Source organism: Anthonomus grandis, chromosome 10, assembly GCF_022605725.1.
Source record: "Anthonomus grandis grandis chromosome 10, icAntGran1.3, whole genome shotgun sequence".
Classification (NCBI taxonomy): domain Eukaryota; kingdom Metazoa; phylum Arthropoda; class Insecta; order Coleoptera; family Curculionidae; genus Anthonomus; species Anthonomus grandis.
The window spans coordinates 12,376,215-12,399,402 of NC_065555.1; the positions used below are offsets into that span (position 1 = coordinate 12,376,215).

At 30.5% G+C, this 23,188-nt stretch overlaps 1 protein-coding gene across 3 annotated transcripts in view; it reads left to right on the forward strand.

The window, feature by feature from the left end:
• The window catches only part of LOC126741012 (protein mesh), a 38,404-nt gene extending 15,417 nt beyond the window's left edge, over positions 1-22,987 (forward strand). For 2 of the 3 annotated variants that reach the window (XM_050447262.1, XM_050447263.1), the window contains 11 exons: positions 464-724; positions 3,164-3,349; positions 3,417-3,630; positions 3,702-3,968; positions 5,527-5,801; positions 7,582-7,831; positions 7,888-8,066; positions 8,121-8,330; positions 12,518-12,780; positions 12,867-13,050; positions 16,319-17,161. In XM_050447262.1, the coding sequence (XP_050303219.1) occupies positions 464-724; positions 3,164-3,349; positions 3,417-3,630; positions 3,702-3,968; positions 5,527-5,801; positions 7,582-7,831; positions 7,888-8,066; positions 8,121-8,330; positions 12,518-12,780; positions 12,867-13,050; positions 16,319-16,911 (2,882 nt within the window). In that variant the 3' untranslated portion in view covers positions 16,912-17,161. Of the gene's footprint in view, positions 1-463; positions 725-3,163; positions 3,350-3,416; positions 3,631-3,701; positions 3,969-5,526; positions 5,802-7,581; positions 7,832-7,887; positions 8,067-8,120; positions 8,331-12,517; positions 12,781-12,866; positions 13,051-16,318; positions 17,162-20,187; positions 20,363-22,103 lie in introns of those variants that run through there. The other variant, XM_050447264.1, reaches the window with a different exon arrangement.
• The last annotated feature ends 201 nt before the right edge of the window (positions 22,988-23,188 follow it).

Below are 23,188 nucleotides of genomic sequence, written 5' to 3' on the forward strand. Positions count from 1 at the left end.
AATATATATGGTTAGTTAAGTACCTAGGTAATAGTGGTCAAGTACTAATTTTTATTTTTGTTGCATAATTTTTTGTCATGGGGTTGATCCCTTATATTTAATAAATAAATAAATCAAATTACACCTTTTGCCTCAACGATCCACTTTGGGACATAGAACTCTTGCCTACTAGTTAGTAATAATAGTATTTTCCATATTCATGGCTAATTACAAAACAAAATTAAAAAACAAAAACTCCTAAGCTTTATATAAATATCTACTAACCAGTATTAAAAACAATTGTTGCTACTGTATTGCAAAAGTTAAATTGATTAAATGATAGAGATATTTCAAATGCCAACAGTTAGTTTTAGAGAGTTAGGAAAGTAATGTTTGAAAAAAATAATGCCATATTTAAAATCTCTAATGTAGAATGATTTGATTATAATCTTCTGATATATAAATAACCAAATGCGTTTTACAGATGGTGCAAATTTACCACTAATGTTCGCCCCCGAATCTGGAAACATGTTGGGAGGCACCGTAGTAAACATAACTGGGCCGTGTTTTAATCCTACCGATCAAGTTATTTGTAAATTTGATGTTGCCGATGTGGTTTACGGTACGGTTGTGAGTAGGAATCGAGCAATTTGTATACAGCCGCCACTTATGGTAGAAGGATACGTTAGATTTGAGATTGCAATCGGACCTGGAGTTTATAAATGGAAAGGAAGATATTATGTTGGTAAGCTTTGTTTCCTTTTTTATAACCAATCCATTTTTACTTATTAATAATTTATCCTATAAAATCTTAATACTAAACTAGTAATTTTCCTTCATACTGGATTATACAAATTTAATATAATTTTGACGATCTTTTGTTTCTCTTAGTTCCTTTGAGATGTGCAGTTTATGAGATTTATTTATAATAATGATTAGATAAACGTTTGTTTATCCACATTTTTATACAAAGCTATGAGTAAAAGCAACTGTACATAACCAATAAATGTATGATTAATAACAGTTAATTTAGTTAGGGTGTACACTATATATATCTCAAGAACTTTTGACCTCCAGTTAGGAAAAAAAATCATGACAAGTATGGCAAAGAGGAATCGTCCAAATTTTTAAATTTGCAAAGTGGCCATAAGACGGCACCGTCAAATTAAAAATACAAATTTAAAATTTCCTCCAAATTACTAAATTGAGCTTCTCATTTTTAAATCGCTATATCTCGTATACTCTTTAACCAGTTTAAATGAATAAGGTGTCGTATCTTAGTGGACTTTTGCAGTGACATAAGTTAGTTTAAAAAAAGAAGTTAGATGGCGCTGTTTATCTTCAACAATTCCGTACCATACCATTCACTGTCCAACGATGTCGGATGGATACGTGATATTGTCAATTTTACGCATCCAGTGAGAATTATGATCACACCAGTAATGCGTGTTGGCCAGGTTTACTGTAGCATTGCTGGTAAATAAGGCTTCACCTGTCTATAGCACTTTATCCAAAAAACGACGATTGTCCCTTATAATATTAAGAAGCCAATGACTATAATTTAAGCGGTTATTATTTTAGTTGATTGGACTCTGTAAGTCAATAAAAATCTGGCTTGAGCCGAAATTATTGTTAAACGATTAAACACGTGCCTGGAATGATGCATCCGATTAGGGTACTGCAAAGGGATTCCCGATTCTCATTAGTTTACATGATTTTTATAGTATAAGTAGTATAAGACTGCAATATCTCATGGTTTGATATTACTTACAATTCACACAGTTAAGACTTTTTAATCTGGATAATAAGCAGACATTCTACTTGCTCAACTTAATTCCATATTTTATATATTTATTTGTTAGATGATACTTACAGTCTACAGTGAGCAACACTATAACTTCTTTTTTAAAACTAACTAATGGTACTGCAAAAGTTCATTAAGAGAAATGAAAATTATCTTTCATATTATTAGAAAAATAGGAGATTGGTGGACGTGAGGGTTGGAAGTGTTATGTATCAAGAAATCGAAACTAAATATTACAAAACTAACACCCTAACTAGTAATCTAAGCTTAGCAAAGCCAGACAGTGCGAGGCCTGACCGAGGAGAGACAAGACAGCAGTGGGCAAGGAACTCTTCCGACGAAATTTAATTTGCTTTTATTAAATCTAATTCTCAAAAGATCTAAATACAAGACTGTTTAAATGCATACAAAGGATGGCCAGAAGCCAATACACAGAGAGAAATACCTTGCTCATTAAAATTGGCTGTGTAAATTTATTTATTTAAAATTAAAGTGTACAAGATATAGCGATATAAATATGACAACACTTATTTGTTTCCCCTTCCCAATTGATTGATATTGATCCAATAAAACTTAGGCTTAAGCAGAAATCCTTCAACCATCATCAAAACTTTCCAATGACGTTATCAAACTTATTTATTATTATATATATTTATTATTATTATTTATATTTTAATTTAATAATTTTGGTCAACTTTGTATTTTTATTTTGACAGTTTTGACTTACGGCCACTTTCCAAAGTAAAATATTTTTTTGAATTAGTTTTTCTTATGAAACTTTTAACTAATTGTCCCAGGTCAAGGGTTCTTATTCTCAGTTCTATTGACGAAATGTAACAAATAAAATTTAAGCTAATAATTCAGAGATAAAAACGGTCTAAAAAGTGTGAACTAATTTAATCAAAATATAATTAAGATTAGGTACATAAATTGAGTATTTATTGTCATCTATTAATAATCTATAATTAAATAATCTATAGTGTCTCAAACTGGGGAAATACAGAAAAAATAGAGTGCATTCTCACAAATGCAATTAAATAAAAATATAAAAATATATAGCTATGTTTGTCTTTCTTTTTCATTGTCATATACTTGATATATGAGGGGTTCGATTCCAAACCTTGCCTTGTTCAGATTGAGTAAACTTTACGATACGAAAATACTTACTTGAGAAGAAGAGTAATTGATTTTCATTTAATTTTGCAGTTTCCGTCAAAATTTTAACTTGTTTAGTTTATATCACAAATCTACCAAACATATCCACTTTCTTTGAAACATCTTAATACAGTTGCTTTTTTAATACACTATAGTTAGTATATATTTCATTATTTTTACTTTATATTTGCTCACAGAATATTTTTTCTTATAAAATTTTAATAGAAACTCCAGCAAGCGCCGCTCAAAAAATATATTTCAAGGACATGAAGATTCATGATAAAAATCCTCAAGAGATTAAAATCACGTGGGAAAAGTACAATTTGACTACAAACGAAAACGCCAACATTAGGATCTCATTATGGGGTTACAGAGAAACTTCTATACGACCCACATTACTTTATATTACAGGTAATGACTTTTACTTTTATTTAGATATATCTTGTATTTATTTATTGTATTTATAAATACATTTTAGATATCGCCGAAAATGTTCAAAATACCGGTGAATACACAATTATACCGCAGCAGTATCAAAATAGAGATAACACTTTTTTGACTGACATGAAATTCGGCTTTATTCAAATAAACTTAACCGAGTCTATACCCATACAATATGATTACAGTGGAACTGGAACATCTACTTCAACATCTACCCAGACCACTACAATCAATCCAGTGGTCTGGAGCAGGTAAGTCATTAGGAATCTTTCTCTCTTGAACTATCTAACTTAGTAAATATTATTTCTTTTTTATATTTTAGGCCAGTTCCACTCGGTTGGTATTTTAACTGGCAATGGGAAAGATTATACGGTACGAACTGGCCAAAAACGTTGTGCGATGAATGGTTAAGAACGGACAGATATTTGAAGAATTTCGCTCATGAATTACCACAATGTCCCTGCACTTTAGAACAAGCCTTGGCCGACAAAGGAAAGTTTATGCCTGATTTTGATTGCGATAAAGACTCAAATCCCACTTGCTACTATAATAATCAGGCTGTACATTGCGTTAGAACTGGATCTCCAACGTAAGTCTTAAAAAAAATATACAGGGTGATTTTTATGTTGATACTTTTTTTTAACTGTGTATAGAACTCGGTAAAATAAACATTTTTTTCAAATAACTTTATTCAAAAAACCGAAAAATAAAAAAATGGCATTGCCAAAATGTTATAAAAATGAGTTCAATACGGTCCTCTCTAATTTAAATAAGTTGTTCAAAGTTGTCACCATTAACTTTAACACAACGATTTGCTTGACGTAACCACCGTTCCGTAACGGCACGCAATAGAGAAATCGGTTTTTGTCTAAGTGTTGCCGCAGCCTGCTCAATACGTGCTATTAGTTCTTCTTGTGTGTCGATAGGCGTCTTAAAAACTAAACTTTCATATACCCCCACAAAAAAAAGTCACATGGATTTAGGTCTGGCGATCTTGGTGGCCATGCAACTGGTCCATTTCGGCCAATCCACCGATTTGGGTAACTTATATCCAAAAATTCGCTCACTTGTCGTCTAAAATGGGTAGGTGCTCCATCCTGCAGGAGCCACATAGCTTGCCTGATATTCAGTGGCACGTCTTCTAACAGAACAGGCAGATTATTTTGCAAAAAGTCCAAATAAACATCTCCCGTCAAACGGTCTGGTAAGATAAATGGTCCAACAAGTATCCCATTCACAATTCCTGCCCACACATTAGCAGAAAAGAGGTGTTGACAATTGGTTCTGCGAATTGCATGGGGATTATCAACAGACGAAACATGCGTATTTCGAAAATTGTTATTTCCGTTTCGGGCGAATGTTGCCTCGTCCATGGCTAAAATTTTGTTCGAAAAATGTTGATCATTTTCATGTTGTTGTAGGAACCATTCTTAAAACTGAACTCTGCGGGGGAAGTCTTCAGACAGTAGCGCTTGGACACGTTGAACGTGAAAGGGATTAAATTGATTCTCGCGCAATGTTATCCATACTTTTGTTTGACTTAATCCGACCTGCTTTGCAACAACTCGAGTAAAATTTGTTCTTCCCTATGAACATTTTCAGGTCTTCTTCCTCTTCCTGCATGCCCTCCACGATGTTCCCGTAAATCGCCAGTATCCCTAGCCCGTTGAATAAGATTTATAAAACTTCTGGGTGTAGGATGATTCCGCAAAGGAAAGCGATCTGCGTATAATACCGAAGCAGAAGCAGCACTTTGAAGACACTCTCCATAAATAAGCAACATATCCACAAGTTCATTGTTTTCATAACGATGTGCCATTTTTAGGATTTGCAAATTTAAAATTAACAACAATAAACCAAAAGTGTCTAAGACTAACTGATCGGTACAATGCGTGATCGATAATACAAAAATTCGAGCAAAAACTAAACATAAACAGACGATGAAAAACAAACCCATAATCACTTTTTTTATTCTGTATGTCCCTTGTTTTTGAGTGTATCGAAAAAAGTTATTTGAAAAAAATTTATATTTTACCGAGTTCTATACACAGTTAAACAAAAAGTATCAATTTAAAAATCACCCTGTATAATACTTTCGAGTCTTTCTTTGTTAGAACTATCCCACATTATCTGAAACTATTTTTTAGTCTGGAAGGATCAGAACAACAATGTTGTTATGACAAAAATCACTACTTAATGTTATCGTACGATCAACAATGGGGTTCCAGTCCCAAACGTTGTCACAATTTAGGTTTAATGCCGTACCAAGAGGCTACGAAAGTACCAACTTTGTCTCAGTGGTTTAACGATATGGTACCGAAGTACTTATGCTGTTTGTGGCAAGAAGAACAAGCTGTTGGATGTGAAACTGTAAGATTTGAGAGGCGGCCTAGTCAGGATTGTGTTGCCTATCAAGCTCCAGGTAAATTAAAAACTTAGTATTTAATTATAATATCTAGATAGAATTATATTATTATTAATCAACCCTTTGGTCTATACTTTGGTGTTAAAACAAGTGAAGAGGCGAATTAAGTTGACTTGTTTGTCAAATATCTGTCTAGTGTTTACTTTGATATGTCGTATTGAGTTCCTGATTATTATGCCAATCTTAGAAAGCAATTTAATGTAAACTCAATTAATACCTGCATAGGATATGTGTTCAGTTAAATTCTTAATTTAAAATGCAACACTTTTGGTCCTGATGGTGTACCTGAATTGCTACTTAATGAGTGCGTTTGTACTTTAGCTAAACCAGTGTTTAATTTGTTTAATATATTAAAGGGTGTTTTTTCTTCTTTTGAGGGTGTAATCTAAATGGTTTAGATTTGAATATATTACAGTGATTGTGTGTGTTAAGAAGAGTAACGGTGGTAAAAGATCTTGGCATTACCTTGGATAGCAAATTATTACTGTACCACATATTGAAAAATCCATACAAAGCCCATATTAAAGTTTAGATATTGAGATTTAGTGGTGATTTTTTATGTTCTGTACTAAAAGTCTTGTTTTGTTCATTGGTACGATCTAGTTTAGAGTATGTTTGTAATGTTTGGTCTCTCTGTTATAGCTCTCTTAATTAAGAAAGCGTTTAAGGAATTGTTCCTTCAAGTTCCTAAAATTAATGGATATACTGACTATAAATCAATTTTATCTATGTTAGTAGTGAACACGTTCAAGTTAAGACAAGTGAGGGCTGATTTACGTTTTATTTTTAAATTACTGAATAGAACTATTGATTGCAATTATTTATTAAGTAGACTTAGCTTTTGTGCAAATAGACAGTCAAGACTTAAACGTTTTTATGTTAATTTCTACAAAAATACTTTCGACCAGCATAGTCCAATTACTAGTATTTGGTTTTTCGGCATTTTAATATGTATGGATTGGACTTACATGTTTCCAATTGTATATTTAAAAGTTCCCTCAAACATGTGAATTTTTAATATTTTATTTTGCTATTTAAATTTTAGTTTTTCCTTTTGTAAATTAGTTAATACCGTTAATAAAGATAAATACATAAATTAATACAACACAGGCCTGGTTTTACAAATGTCTGTTTTCTTTTATTTTCGGTTAGAAAGTATTTGTTATACAGTACAAATATCTTGGTTAAATAATTATTCATCGTACCAAGACATCGGTATTTTTCATCTGATTTACTCTGGACATAAAATAAATTATCCTAATGTAGAAATGCACCAAAATCGGGAGCACCTCGAAAAGCTATTTCTCGAAAATTAAAGTTGCCATACATATTTCCGACTCCAATTTAAAAAATGCCTTGTAAATGACAAAATTCTTATTGTTCTCAATAATAAATTGAAGTCTCTAATTCATATTCTAATTATATATACGCCGCATTAAATTGCAGAAACAAATATGTTCATCGTTCTAAAAAGTTTCCATACTTTTCTGATGTTAATACTTTAAAAGTAAAATAGCTCAAAGAGGTGTTAAAATTTCTACTCTCTAATTCATAAGTCCAATTACATCACTTACCTAACTCAATCCCCTACTTTCCTCTTCTAGAGTAAATTATAGATATTTAAATAAAATTTATACTTGGATAAAAGATTATGGCCAACAAATATTGTCAAGACTCACAATCTTGCGATGTTTAATTGTTATTTTAAGCGTTTTTTTTTCTAAATACATTTTATATAATTTAATTTATATAAACTATAGCCTAATAATTTGTCTAGGTATTGCCGGAGTCTACGGCGATCCCCACATAGTAACTTTTGACGACCTCGAGTACACCTTTAACGGTAAAGGAGAATTCGTGTTGATCAAATCCCAGGCAAGATTAGATAATATCGAGGTTCAGGGCAGATTTGAACAAATGGATCCTAATCTATATGGTGAAGTCAAAGCTACACAATTGACGTCTGTTGTTGCTCGCGGTAATAGTTCTACCGTTGTAGAAGTTAGACGAAGACCTGAATACGCTAGGTAAACATTTTACACATTAACTGTCGATTGATACAACTAATAATAATTATGTTTAGGTGGAGATACAGGTTAGATGTTATAGCTGATGGAAAGAGGGTCTACTTTGATAGACCATCTTTAAAATTCCAACATTTTCCTGGCGTTACAGTATATACTCCTACATACATTTTGAACCAATCCGAAGTAATTATGATGTTCGATAACGGAGTTGGGGTTGAAGTTTTAGATAATCAAGGTAAATCCTGACATATTTTATGTATACTGTAAGTTTCAAGTTTCAATTCTACAGGTTATATGACTGCAAGGGTATATTTGCCATGGACGTTTATCAATAAAACTGCTGGTCTATTGGGTAATTGGAGTTTTAATAAAGAAGATGATTTTACTTTACCTGATGGCAGTAAAGTTAGTGTGGTTACGAATATTAATGATATGGAGAGAGTATATAATCAGTTTGGGACATTTTGGATGGTTGATGATGTCCTGGATTCTAATAAAGGTAACTTAAACCTATTTATCTAACGAAGAGCTCTAAAATGCTCTAAAATCTATTTTTTATTTTTTATGAAAGTTAGATATTTTTATTTATTCATATATTTAAATTTTTAGTTATTACTATCCGATAGGGATAGTATTCAATTACCATATTTAAAAACACCTTTTTTCAAAACACCATTTTTACTCCCAAATATGTTGTTTGTATCTTGTATTTTTATGTTTTTCTTATGTTTTTCTCAAAAAAATCACAGTTTTCATATAATAATTTTATGGATAAGAATTAAATATCTCGATGAGTCGATATGAACACGAAATTGTTTTTTTTTAGATATATGTACTCTTTTTAAAACAATTTTTTTATTATAATAATTAATATTTATTATAATTACCTTATTTTTTATATATTTATTGTTATTTCCTATATATTTCACGATAAATAAATTGATCAACCTACCTATCAAATGAGTATTTTGAATTACAAAATACGACGAAGAAGAATTCTGCCGTATTTGCGCTATGATTAAGGTAGTTATAGAACAATTCTCTTAGCAGCAAAATCTAAGAATTTTAGGTCTACCCGAAATTAATGAAAATACTATTAAAATAATATTAAAATTTCACGTCGAAAAGCAGAAAGTACGAATAACAAAAGTACACATGGCAAAATCTTACAGGATTGGCAAAATGGGGAATAGTTCACGTACAATATTTAACTCTTAATAATTTTTCTTTAAAACAGGAAGGTTTTGCTAGAAAAGGGGAGGTTTTGCTAGAAAAGGAGTCATTTGAGCTGGTTCAAAATTTGCAGTAAAAGACTGCATTGTACTTGTTACAAAAGCAAAATTGGAGAATATCTGTGAGAATATTTTTGAACCACCTCTCAGACAGATATGGTCAATGAAACGTATGTATTTACGACCACAATCTTTAATCATATGAAGGAAGAAGAACATATAATTATTATATTGGTTGTTAAATAAATAAGGCCTTTTATTAGGTGAAATAAAATACATAGATCGAATAGTGCATGGATAGCGAAGTCTAGGAAACAAATGCTATTCTACTCAACCATACATCCATCGATATTAAACCAAAAGGAAATCAATACACTAAACTGCAGACAAATGCTATAACTACAGACCTATTGCAAACATCGCCAAGGTTTTTGAAAAAAAAATTAAACAAAGGATAATAAATTTCATTAACAGTATTCAGCCTTGTCCTATAATGAATACTGCTTTAGAGATTAAAGATCAACTTGAAAGAAGAAGGTGATTAAAAATAAACATTTTATTTATATGAGGCTTCAAAAAATTTAAAACTTTCTCTTTGCATGTTTGTTGATCTGTCGAAGGCGTTTGACATGGTCGACCATATGACCACGGCACTCGAGGATCATAGATTAATTACGATCGATCTAAGTAAAAAAAAAACAGTCAGTTCAGATACAAATCTACAAAGTATAATTTTTAACTGTTTGGTTTTTGGGGCCACGTCTTTTGTTACTTAAGTTATCCCTTTGAAAAACTCCTTATCCAAGGAAAAATTGTTAGCTATGCTCACGATACTGCCATCTTCTACTCTAGCGACTCATGGACAATAACGAAACATCAAATTGACAGGTATTTTCAGCAGGTAACATATGACTTTATAATCTCTAAATACTTTAAAAACAAAATACCTGCCATGCTTTTCCTTTACGTTCAAGACAGCAGAGGCTAAGTCAATAAAGTATTTGGGTCTTGTCATCGACTGGCATTTAAAATGGGACCTTTGTGGGGCAGAATTAACTCAAAAATTAAGGACTTTGATTTCAAAATTACGACCTAAGGGATTTTCAGTTTATAAGTGCTTAAAGATTCCTTATTTTTCCTTAACACAATTTTATTTATCTTATGTATAAAAAAAGAATAGTTATAAATAATGACTCTCCCTTGCTTTTAAAATCTATGAAAAAAAATTAATATTAGGAATCAAAATTATAATAAAATTAAATATATGTGTAAAATAATGAACTATACCACTCTGTGGTGCTACGTAGCCGGCCCCGTCTTACAGGATGAGTGATTTACAAAACATTTAGTAATAGTAATATATGATAATTATGGCATATGTAAGAAAAATAAAAGTTTATGTTACGAGTACTTAGCTACTTCCTAGGCACAGTACCCCCAAATTCCTAAGTTTGCCCCGCTACAGTTGCATCCACATAAAAAGACGACTTGATCTTATAAATCCATAGACCTATCCTTTAAATCCCATATACTTCCAAACAGGATCATCTAGTTCAAAGATTCATCAAGATACTAAGATTCGTACCAAATAACCCTAGAACAATGAGCCTCCTATTAGAGTAAAACTCACTTCTGTGACAAAGATAAAAATGCAAAACTATATTCTAAAAATGCTTACCTCTATACCAGAGGGTATAAAAACCAATGACAGTATGAGTGACGCCATTTTGCCAATAGTAGAGGCACGTGCAAAAGTTTTAGGACTAAAATCGTCGTAAAAAAAGCCAGTATAAATCCGGAAAACTAACCAAACAGCATTATGCCCATAAAGGCTAAAATTTGTAATAATTTCAAAGAGAGGACTAATGCACTTTTCGCACCATGGTGGTTGCACTCGAAAAGGGTCAACCATCTCAATTGTTCCACGAACCAGGATGACCACTTTGAAACTAGACCCAAGTTTTTAATAAGTAGTCCAAAGCTTATATATGATAAATTAAAGCAATCTTTACTACAACCTGCCAAAGCCCAGTTGACAATAAACCAAACTGTCAAAATCAATAAACTTAGTAATATCTAAATATATTCCAAAATTTATATTATAATAACATGAACTAAATCATGAACCATTATTTTAACAAAATGGAGCACAAGCTACGCGGCTCGGGCTAGCATAAATCTGCTTAAAAAAGTTTTCACAAATCGCGTAATATTCCGGAAGGGAGCCATTTTTTGGCCCGCCCGTTCACCCGACCTCACTGCATGTGATTTTTTCTTGTCGGGCTACCTAACAAACTAAGTTTTCGAAGAACCTTGGCCTCCTACTCTTGAATAATTCAAGGCGAGAATTCGTCAGGTCATTGAAATAATTCCTCAGTACATGCTCCATGATATAATGAACAATTTTAGAGAACGCCTTCGAAATCCTATTGATCGAAATAGACCTTTAAATAATAATATTATTTTTAAATACTGTTTCTGAAATGCTTTTTCACGTAAATTAACATGGTAGCAATGAAATTTGCAAAAAGTAAGCGTGTTTTTTTCTATAGTCATTTCAAAAATGCAGGTTTGACTGCTTTACCCTGTATATAAATAATAATTAGATAAAAACTGTATTGCCCGATTTTATTGTCGGCTATAAACAACCAAACAAGGGTTTTTTTACCGACTCACAACAAAATATGCCGATTAAGACTTTAATTTTATATTTTAATATATCAAGTAATTTGATACCACTTCTAATTTTAGCGGAAGTGTTATTAGTATTAACTTATTTTCAGTAGTTCTAGAGATAATAAATATTTACTTTTTGATTTTTCTCTAGTTAGTTATTATAAAAAAAAATCATAGTTTGGAGTGAAAAATAAAAATAATATTTTGGTTTAAACATATTTAATAACTCTTTAAATAATCTTGTTTCCACTATAATCAGAAATACATTGAAAGTCGATATTTGAAGTCGGTTACCTCAACAACTTTTAATACAAACTAGTACAAACCAGCTAATATTAATAATCTCTGTTTATAAATTATTTCTATTAATTATTTAGCTATATATAATATTTTAAGCTATATTTGTGCTTTTAAGGAATTCAACCATCATTAATACGGCCCAAATATATATAATTATTTATTTTAGTTTAATAAAATCTTAGATCTTTGAACATATTTCCTAATTTTGCACTCAAAACTACAATCCATATGCGTTTAGCAAATAAAGACAATGTTTAATCCGAAAAATAAATGATGTAAGTCAGATTCTTTAAGCCAGATTCACGGTTTTTCATTCATACCTATACATCATATCTATTTTAAAGCTTATAATAAATTCCAAATATAACTTATTATACTAATATTACTAATACTTTTTATCATACTTTTCTTGACAAAAGAGGTGAAATATAATAAAAAATGGCGCAGATATAACCGTTATTTTCCTTATTTCTTCCAGGAAGAGCTATGTTCCTTCGGGAAAATGGCCAAACGTCAGCTAACTTTAATAACAACAGTTTCATACCGCAATTCTTAATGATGCCTGAAGATATTATACCGGCCAATAGGACAAATATAATAGAGCGAACATACCAGATCTGTTCTACGAAAATGTACGAGTGCTATTATGATTATGCTATGACTTTAAATAGAGATCTGGCACACTTTACCCAAAATTATAAGGCGTCGATTTTCCAGTTGAAAGAGGTTTTGAGAACTAAGGTAATAAGTTGGATTATCACACAAAACTACTTGAAAAAAATAGAAAAATTCCGTGTATGCTTAATATAAAACATTCCTTTCCCTAGGTGGTTTCTTGCGGTATATTACCGACTCCAAGATTCGGTAGAAAAAGTACTTTCTTGTTCACACCAGGTACCAAAGTAACATTTGAGTGCGATCAAGATTTCGTGCTGGTAGGAGATCCTAGAAGAACATGTATGGCTACTGGTCAATGGGATATACCAGAGTATGGATACACCTACTGTTTGCGTAAGTCTAATCATTATTTACTGTTTTATTTAATCATTTAGTTTTATTGTGGCAACCAAGCATTAAAGTAAACTTATTTTATGTAAGGGGGGATGGGAGATCAGGGTAAAACATTCTATAAAACATAAAAGTTTGGTCTCTTAGAATATATCCTGGATTTCTAAAAAACTTTAAACGTTAAGATCGAATTCCTGTAGGGTTTATCTTAACTCATTAAAATCCGTTAATATTTGTTTAGTAGAAATAAAAGCAAAAGAAATGGGTCATACCACCTGCGGTACTGATAATGTGATGTCAAAAAATTAATGAAAAAAGAAAGTTAAGAAAAACGGGAAATATTAAAGAAATAGTAAGAGACTTTTAGTAAGTTGAATAGTTCGAAATAGTTATAACAGTACGGGATCCCAAAATACGGGAACCCAAAATACATTTTTTAGTCCCTGAGTATAGTGAATAAGCTAAAAAGCTGCAGATTTACAAACGTAAGTTGGACACACTTTTTTACTCTCTTTGTTTCTTTTGTTTTTTCGTTTATCCTTCCATCATTTTATTACCCAGAAAAATCTAAGTTACCAATCTTAAGCTAATATATCTTATGTTCACAAACTCTTATCTTACAACCCAAGTTCTAAAATGTCGCATGTCATAATTTTGTAAGGGACTTTATATTTAAAAGCCGTCATGTTTGCAATTCTTCTACTTACTACCAACTTTATTATTTAGGAGTGTTTTCTAAAACTTTTTAGTTTATTTTTTATGTGCAGGTCCGTATAATTTAAAGATATGACGTAGAATGAAAATATGATTTAATTCATCTACGTACATCTTACGTATATCTGGTTCTCATTTAATTGCAAATATTTTGCTTATCTATTAATGATTCATTTTCCTGTTTTTTTATTTTTATATGCTTACTTCACTTTTGCTTCTGATTTTACTTTTTTTAGCAATAGAATGAAAAAAAAATACATATTATGCTAGGGAAACAAACTTTTATTTTATTAATTTCACATTTTTAATACCATCATGTATATTTACTTTCCATGTAGTTTTTTTTTGTCTCTGATCAAGTAAGATATTAACTTTAATAAACAAACACCCTATTTAAATTGAATTAATGTGTTTTACTGCTGAGTGAGTGAGTGTGACTGAGACAACTGAACATACAGAGAATTCACGAAGCCGGCCTGATAGATTCTTTTTTTTTATCATTTAATTTGGTAGATATTAATCAGATCTAGGGAGTCGTTCTTGTTGTTTAGAACTTTTAAATCAAGTCTTTCGAACAAACTCAACTCCCTAGAAATAGTCCCTGCAAACCGGTTAGTCTTGCCGAACTATTATTTATGACAAAGCAAATACTTTTTAACAATTCTCTGAAGGTATATTCCAGTGTATTTTCAATAAACAATTACCCTATAGAAAAAGAAGAGGGAAGTGGCTGTGTTGCTCGAAGGATAAGACAAATTAATCAAACTAGTTGTATTCAAATCAATTTATTTTTAGAAGCTTAGCAGAGCGCTTTCGGCGTATGAGCGATCATCAGTGCTAACTAAAAATGAGTTAGGTGTTATATGCGTAAAAAAACATTATAGCTAAAGGTGAATGAATGGAATGTAGTCACTTGTCAGTTAAGCTGCAGTTTTTCATAGTGGAAACACATTTGATGGTATGAAAATTATTGTAAGGAATTGTTGTAGTCTAATTTGTACTACCAATTTATAACCAACTCGCACTACCTCACATCATTTATGAAAATGATATATAGACCGATCTGTCGCTACTACCACTCTGACAGGTTCGCATAATATTGAATTTAAAGTGAAGTTGACTGTAGGTTAACCTATTTTGACATAGTATTTCCCGCCATCTATGAATCACAATAAAATGTAAACAAAACACAAAGGAGACTAACGTGCTCCCCTTTTTAAATACTGTTCGTCCTGTTTAGTGTTCTGTATAGTCTTAAGTGTGTCTAAATGTACTGTCGTTCCTTACAATAATTTTCATACCATAAAATGTGTTCCCACTATGGAAAACTTCTGGGCTTAACTGACAAGTGAGTACATTCCATTCATTCACCTTTAACTATAATGTTTTTTTACGCATATAACACCCAACTCATTTTCAGTTGGCTCATACGCCGAAAGCGCTCTGCTAAGCTTCTAAAAATAAATTGCTTTGAATATAACTAGCTTAATTAATTTGAATTACCCTATGCCCAGACTTTTGCACAACAACCAGTTTAATTCTTTGTCATGCTTATTTATATCTCGATGGAAGATAACCTTGTGGTAGAAGCTGTATAAATATATTTCTCCGAAGCATTTACCAAGGTAGGCCGTTAGATATTGTTAAACAAACTGTTCAAATTCCGTAGTATATCCGTAGCATGTCCCTAAATTGCAATCAAATACAGGACGAATGTAGAAGCATTTTATTAAAAAACATCTTATTCGTTTTTAGTGCAAAGAAAACAAAAGGACACTCAGCACCAAACAGTGTAAATATGTTGAGTTTAGGCCATCTGCTTACACATCTACAGTGACAAATTTCATTAAAATGGAGCGAGTGGAACTCATAAAAGATTTAGGAGTCCTCGTTAATTCTAAACTGATATTCACTTCCTATATTTTTGCTTGCTATAGTAAGCTCCTACAGTAAGCAGAAATCTTGAAAAGAAATCCAAAGAATTTCCAACATGGACTATATTAAGTTATTATATACATTATTCATATGCCCTCATTTTAAGTGATACACTGTTGTCGGGTCTCTATCCTTTATAACATATATCAATAGATTGTACTTGTTTCATGTACTTCTCATCATTTAGACTCAGATTTGCTTTAACGTCAATTAAATCTTAAATGCCTTCTGGTGTTTGGATAGCCCATTATCCTGAATTGCGTTTTAAGTTCTGTTACTTCACAACAAAAGTTTAAGAGACAAAAATACTTTGCAGAATTGCATTTGAGTTATAAGGAATGGTAATGAGATTTCATGGTGAATTAATTTCTCTTCCAGGCTGAGAATGATCTCAGGCAAAAACTTAATATAAATATTAAGATTTATATAATTTGATTATAATATTTCTACAGTTAATTATAACATGAAGTACCCCCGGTACATCTTATTTTATTTTCCATTATCTAAAAGTTTTGCGTATGACAATGCCATACACGTATAATGTTGAAACAATTTTTTAATGCTTAGTTGCATCAACTCGCCTAACCCCCTCATTAATATTACATTTACCTTCTCTTATTAGGTCAACAAGAATACTCTCAATGGCAATTAGCTCTCGCATCAGGAGTAGTCTTTGCAGTACTCATACCGTTACTCGTTATAATAGCCTATATTGCTTATAAAGTTCTTCAAAGATTCACTAGTACCGAAGATAGTTCGTGGCAGTACCAAAAACCGTTAGGCAGAAGTCTTAGTCCGGCCCAAACCTCCGAAGCCTTCAGCAGTGACAGATCTAGCACCGACAGCATGTTTAAGAAAAAGCGGAATTACGATAAAAGTTACAGAACACATGAGCCTTTAACCGGTTTACCAGAGACAGAGTTCGAAGAGAAGGAGGTGGACCCTAACGAGCCAAGTTTTGAACCTAAAACGCCGGTTAGTCCTACGCCAAGTTCAGTGGTTTATAGTCAGCCTTTCCAGAGTCAGCCCGACTTAGTTGCTCAAGATAACCGACAAAGATTGACTTATGGGTCAGATGATTATGCTGTTCCTGTTAAAAATAAAACCTACAATAATCCAAACGTTTCACCAACAACGAAATTCCCTGGTGCTAGACTTACTGCTGCTGACAAGGCGAGGATGAGTAGCCAGAGTAGTATTATAACCGACGTGTAGGGATTTTCATTTTGACAAAATTCGTAGCATGTGGAATTTTAAAATTAATAACTATGTGATCATTCCTAAATTCATATTTTAAGGCATGCACGTTAAGTGACTTATATTTTATAAATTTTAAATTTGTTTTTTTATATCGAAATATTTATGTTTTTGTTCTGGGAGGTGTACGTACATTATGTTTATAAACACGATTTTTTTTGTATTTTAGTAAGCTCAATGTGAAATATAAAGGGTATTTTTAATATTATTTTTAGGGAAATTCCACATGCTAGGAATAATACGATTCGTACGAAATTTCACGGTAATGAGTACTGCAAGGTATATTCCTAGTTTGCGGAATAGTACCTAATGTTTTTTATTTATAATACACTAATGTCCGTCCGTCCGCCGATTTAAAATTTCGTTTTGGATTCATAGTTGTATTTGTAAAGTGGAAAAGTCCAATGTTTATTATTATATCATATGTCAATAATGGTAATAAAATTATGTTTTTTCTAAATGATTAATTAAATTACGAAAGAAAAACATTTTCTGTTACAGGATTCGGATAGTAATTTAGGAATGAAATGGTCATGTAGAAAAAAGTCGACAAACTATTTTATTTAAAATTATTTAAACAAAAATTAATATTCTAAAATATAATCCATAAATATCAAAAGTATATTTCCAGCATCCGAGTGCTCAGTTACACCTGTACGTACTTAGGAGATTTAAATATCATGTACTGATTTCTTTTTTTATGATTATTTATTTAAAACTAATAAAATGAAAAAAAAATCCCGGTATGATAATTATTGTCTACATAACAGCTATAGCATTATAAATTTATTTATAAAATTATTAATATATCTATAAAGTTATATTTTTTCTATTTAATTTAATTAATAATAATCCTTATTTTATTAGAAACCCAACACAAGACATGAACACGATTTTGCAGTAGTGCCAATAAGTACAAAGGATATATACCATAAATCCTTTCTATGACTAGCTCCCAAATTTGATAAAAAGTTTTAGACTTAAATTTTTTGCTCTAAACTTGCTCTATACACAAAACAGAGATAAGGTGCTTAACTTATTCAAAATTACTGTTTGAAAATAACGAGCAGGTTATACGTGTATTTTCCTATAGGTAATAATCAATACAAATGTAACAATTATTTTGATATTTAATATTTTTATATAGTGACATTTAACCCAATAAGGACAATACCCGAAGTGGCTGCTATTTCCACTAATGCAATCTTACTTGATTGTGACCTCTTACAAAAGAGAGACTTTAACAATCAGAATTACTTTGCTTCAGTGTTTATTGATTATATTCTGTTTTATAATTAAAAGTACTTTTTGGACTTGATAAAAAAATATTATCATAAATTCTATTTACGTATAAAAATACGAAGACAGGTTAACAAATCTGTAAGTATAAAATAGTTCAACATTTATTTTCTCTAAAAAAATAACTCTACCCATGGAATTAATAAAATACAATGATGGTTTATAAAAGATTTTCATGCCTATATCATTGGTCCATTGACTCGTATAGTAAATTTAATTTTTAAAACGGGTATAGTTCTTAATAATTTTAAAACCTCTATAATATCACCCATTTATAGAGCTGATGATAAGACTGATTATATTAACTATGGCCCGATTAGTGTTTTATTAATAATTTTACCAATGTGTTTGAGAAGTGTTTAAAGTACATATTAATAATTTTTTTACAAGCAAAATATATTACCCAAAAAATAGTTTGGCTTTGTTGGAGGGCCTAGTATATCTGATGCTGTATATGAATTGACCAAACAAGCCGGTAACAGTGTAAATAAACAATGTTTTGGCAGTGTTTTTAGACTTAGAAGAAGCTTTTAAATTTCTCTAAAAGACCTTAAATTTATATGGGGTTAGGAGTTCGTTTCCTACAGGTCATTAAAAATTATTAGGGGGTTAGAAAACAAATTTTAAAAATAAATAATGAATTTAGTCAATATACCTATGTTAAAATTAGTATTCCTCAGGGAAGAATTATTGGGCCCATACTTGATATATATTAATTCACTTACTAATATAAGTGTTAACAATAGTGCACTAATATCATGTTAAGATGACATACATTTCATATTTTCTGGAAGATAAAAGACTGGTTAATTTTTTTAATTAAGTTTAAATATTTTAAAAACCAATTATTCAACATTTTCTATCGCATAGGTCAACCGCCCAAAGTTTAACAATATTAAACCAATTCATATCAATTGAGACTAAAGAAGTTCAATTTGTCAAGTGTCAAAAAGTCAAGTATCTTGATATTATTGCTGATAAATATTTAAAGTAGGGTTAATATATCATAAAATTTACAACTAATATTCGTAAACTCATTTATTACTTTAATACAGTGCATTTACAATGAAAGGAAAAAATTCATTTTAAATTTAGGTACTATTTTCTTCTTTTATTTTCGGACACGTCAATTAGCATTATCACTTCCGCGTTTTTGGGAATAAAAATTTTCTATACTGGGTACCTCAAGAAGAAACTATGGCGAATTACCATTAAACTTTGTAGCAATTCTATGATATATTTTAAATACTGTTACACAGTTCAAATTTTATTACTAGTATAAAAAAATTACCGTATCAGCTATTTCAAACTCTCTTTTAAAGTCGAGAAATACTACTAAAACAATATTGTTATATTGTTATACCATCAATGGCGATTAGGAATCCATCACAGGTATTTACAATAGACTTGCAGGAATAATTCTAATTAATTTAAACCAATTATAGTATTTTTAATATTTTGTTTTTAAAATTTTGTAGACCAGTATTTTTTTAATAAAATATGCCAGAAAAATACAATTTCTTAAAGATCCAAAATTTAATTAATGGTAGTATTAAGAAGAAAAATTGGCATAGGAGTTATCCTAATCTGAAGATAACCATTTTATTAATAATAAAAAAATTATCAAAAAAAAATAGCTAAATATTTTATTCTGTTTGTTTTAGGGATCAATCAAAACATATAAACATTGTAGTTCTTATTGAATGGTGGTGGATTTCATATAAATAAAGAGCAATAAATTTAGAGTAGATATTTCAAAAGATATCAGCAATGTATTTAAAAAAATCCTCAATAAAAAAAGTGACATAACAAATGTCAAATTTTGATGCAAAATTAGAACACTAGAATACAATTGGAATGGACTGACTTACTAGCCTTTATATTCTATTAAAATCTATTTTTGTGTAAACTAATTAATTATATTATTAATATTAGGTCAACAAGAGTACTCTCAGTGGCAACTAGCCATTGCATCCGGGATAGTATTTATTGTCATGATCCCACTTATCCTGCTTTTCTTGTATCTGGCATACATGTTCCTTAGGAAGAAACAAAAAGAGCAGGAAGAGGAGGAGCTTGTAAACCAGCACAATGCTGCCATGAGAAAAAAGTAAGTTTTAATATATATTTTCTCTTAAAACGTAGTTTTAAAATGTGTTGTTAATTAAAACGTCTAATATTATTAAGTATAACTAAAATAAGTATGGTATTTATAACTTGGTTTGATTTTATTTTTTAACTAGTTAATATTTATAAAGTGTAACTTTTTAGTGACTTTATATTAAGTACGGCAAATTTAACCCAATCATGTATTTCTTTAAAAGTTATACAATCAAACGAAAATTCCAATACAGCAGGAGTGGTATAACGAAATATTTGGAATGAGATCCTTGTAGTTATTTCTTTTATTTCTTTTATATAGTCAACACTTTTTTCGTTCTTAAAGCTAGATAAACTTCTTATATATTTAGATTGCTTACTAGTTTTGATATTTTTTAATTTTCAATTCCTCTAGATTGGTCAGTACTTTCAGATTTTTCTATCTTTCTTTGAAGTATAGTAGACTTCATATGAACCGCTTGAACCTGGTGTTAATTGATTTTCTGGTTGCCCGATATATTTTTCTAGTAATCTTTGTAATTTATCTCAATTTGTAATATAACCCAGATTTTTCAGTTGCTAAAACTTTAGTTTTTAGATATCTCAAAAGATTTCGTTAAGCTTTGATAGACCAATCTTTGAATACTCGTCTAATTAATTCATCAATAAGTTTGTCGTCACCATTAACTCTAACCACTGATTTATTAGTGTCTTTTTTATCATTGAATCTATTAATATTTAGTAGTATTTACTGGTTAGTGCCTATGCAACAATTACATGACTGTATGTAAATGTGATACGCCTGAACAAACATTATTGTATCAAGCTGAAGGCAGAAACACCAGTGGGCAAGTTGTGGCAGTGGCAATCTTGTATCAGCAACAAAATAATTGCTGACAACAGTTAAACAATTCTATATAAAAAATAAACAATCAGTTAATCCTCTGGTCAAAACTAGCCTCCTGGCGGAAAAGAATTTACCTTAATTAACTATGTTTTGGTCAATTATTATTGCTCAATAGATGCTCTTTTCAACGATACCAAATTTGTTAAAATCTGTCAAACCGTTAAGAAGTCAAAGCAGAATATACTGGTTTGTTTTAAAAATGTGACAAAATTTTTTAGTTATTATGCGAAATTTGGTTTGAGATACCAGTCCGTTTTTATTGTGGTATTTTCAATTCTTAAAGTAATACATCTAAAAATTAATTATTCTTTCTGTTTCAGTGGTAAATTGTAATTTAGGGTGAAAAGAGTTAAAAATTTAAAAAACTGTTTGAATTTCAGTAGTTGAGACACAATATCATTACTTAATACATATCATTACTTAAGTAATGATATCGGCAGTTTTGACAAGCACTTATTTTATAGGTCCAACATGATTATATCGGCACAAACCGGGGTAAGACAGTTACCCATTGCCAATCCAAAAATCTGTTTATTGAAATTACCCCCAAAATTAAAATATTTATTTTCAAAGGTAAAATTTAATAACTGAACAAATTGATCTATTGTCGGATTGCAATGTGGTTGTATTTTGAATCAACGCTTTTTTATAAGTCGTATAGTTAGGTCAGTTGGAATATTGGTAAAAAAGGACACCACATCTAGCGAAATCATAACATCATTTGGGGGTATAATAAAAACACAATAAATACGAACTGCTATCACAAACTCATCTTTTCCAAGCGTTTTTTGTTCTAAAAAACTAAATTTGCATCGAATTTTCATCCTATTACTTTGATTTCTAGAGAAGCTCAAGAAGCTGCCGCAAAAAAATTAGCAGAGGCTCATGAGTACGACGACGACGAGACTACTAGTAACGTTACCAGTAACGTTACAACGGCCTCACCAGTTCCAACACCTGCAAATAAATCATCTAATGTGAATACGCAAAATAATAATGCAGCTCCTGCGTCACCTACTGGAAACAAGGAATCAACTATATATTAGTATTAATCTGTAATTATAATTTGTAATTAGTTTTAGTATTAATTTTTTAGTTGAGAAGAAAACCACTATTGAACAAAAGTTTTACCGAGTTTTAGTATGGTTAAGACTATATATTTTTGAAAATATCCTGACATGTTATTTAAACAGAAAACGCTTTAAATTGTATGTTTGTATTAGTTATATAATTAAGGTAGCTATATATTTCCTAAGTAACACTTTGACAATAGTTTTTCTCTGATAAATTTGACTGGAAATATCAAACCCAAAGTACAATGAATTTATATTTTAAATACCTTTTTATACGATTGTATGATATAAATTATATTAGTGTACCTTATATGTAATTAAATAAGTTATTTATATGAGACGCAGTATTCTTTTTAGACGTTTTTTTAAGTAATAAATATGATTAGAATAGCTTATTACTCTAAGAAAAACGTCACTCAATAAGTCCCAAGCCTAACCAGCAAAATTATCTTATATTTTAAACTCAATATTCTTTTTATAGAGCGATGTCTCTTTGCGAGAGCGATTCATTATTTTACCTTCATTACCTGTATTACCTTCGTCAAAAGCGTGGGTAATGCTCAAGACTTATCGAGTGAAGTGTTTTTAAGAAATTATTTTCATTCCTTATATTTCCACATTTTTTAAGGTAAAATATTAAAAGTATATCTTTTTAGTAGTACTTATATTATTTTGTTCCTAACCTCCGGTATTAGGACACTCACACAAGGTCTTTAGTTATTTCCACATAATTTAAAAAAATGGAATAAAAACTTGGTTCCTAAATATATTGTCAAAACCTATATGATTTTAAATTTAATTTAGTTAACCAAGATTTATTAGTAAAAATTTTTAAGTCTATAAAAAGCAATGCATT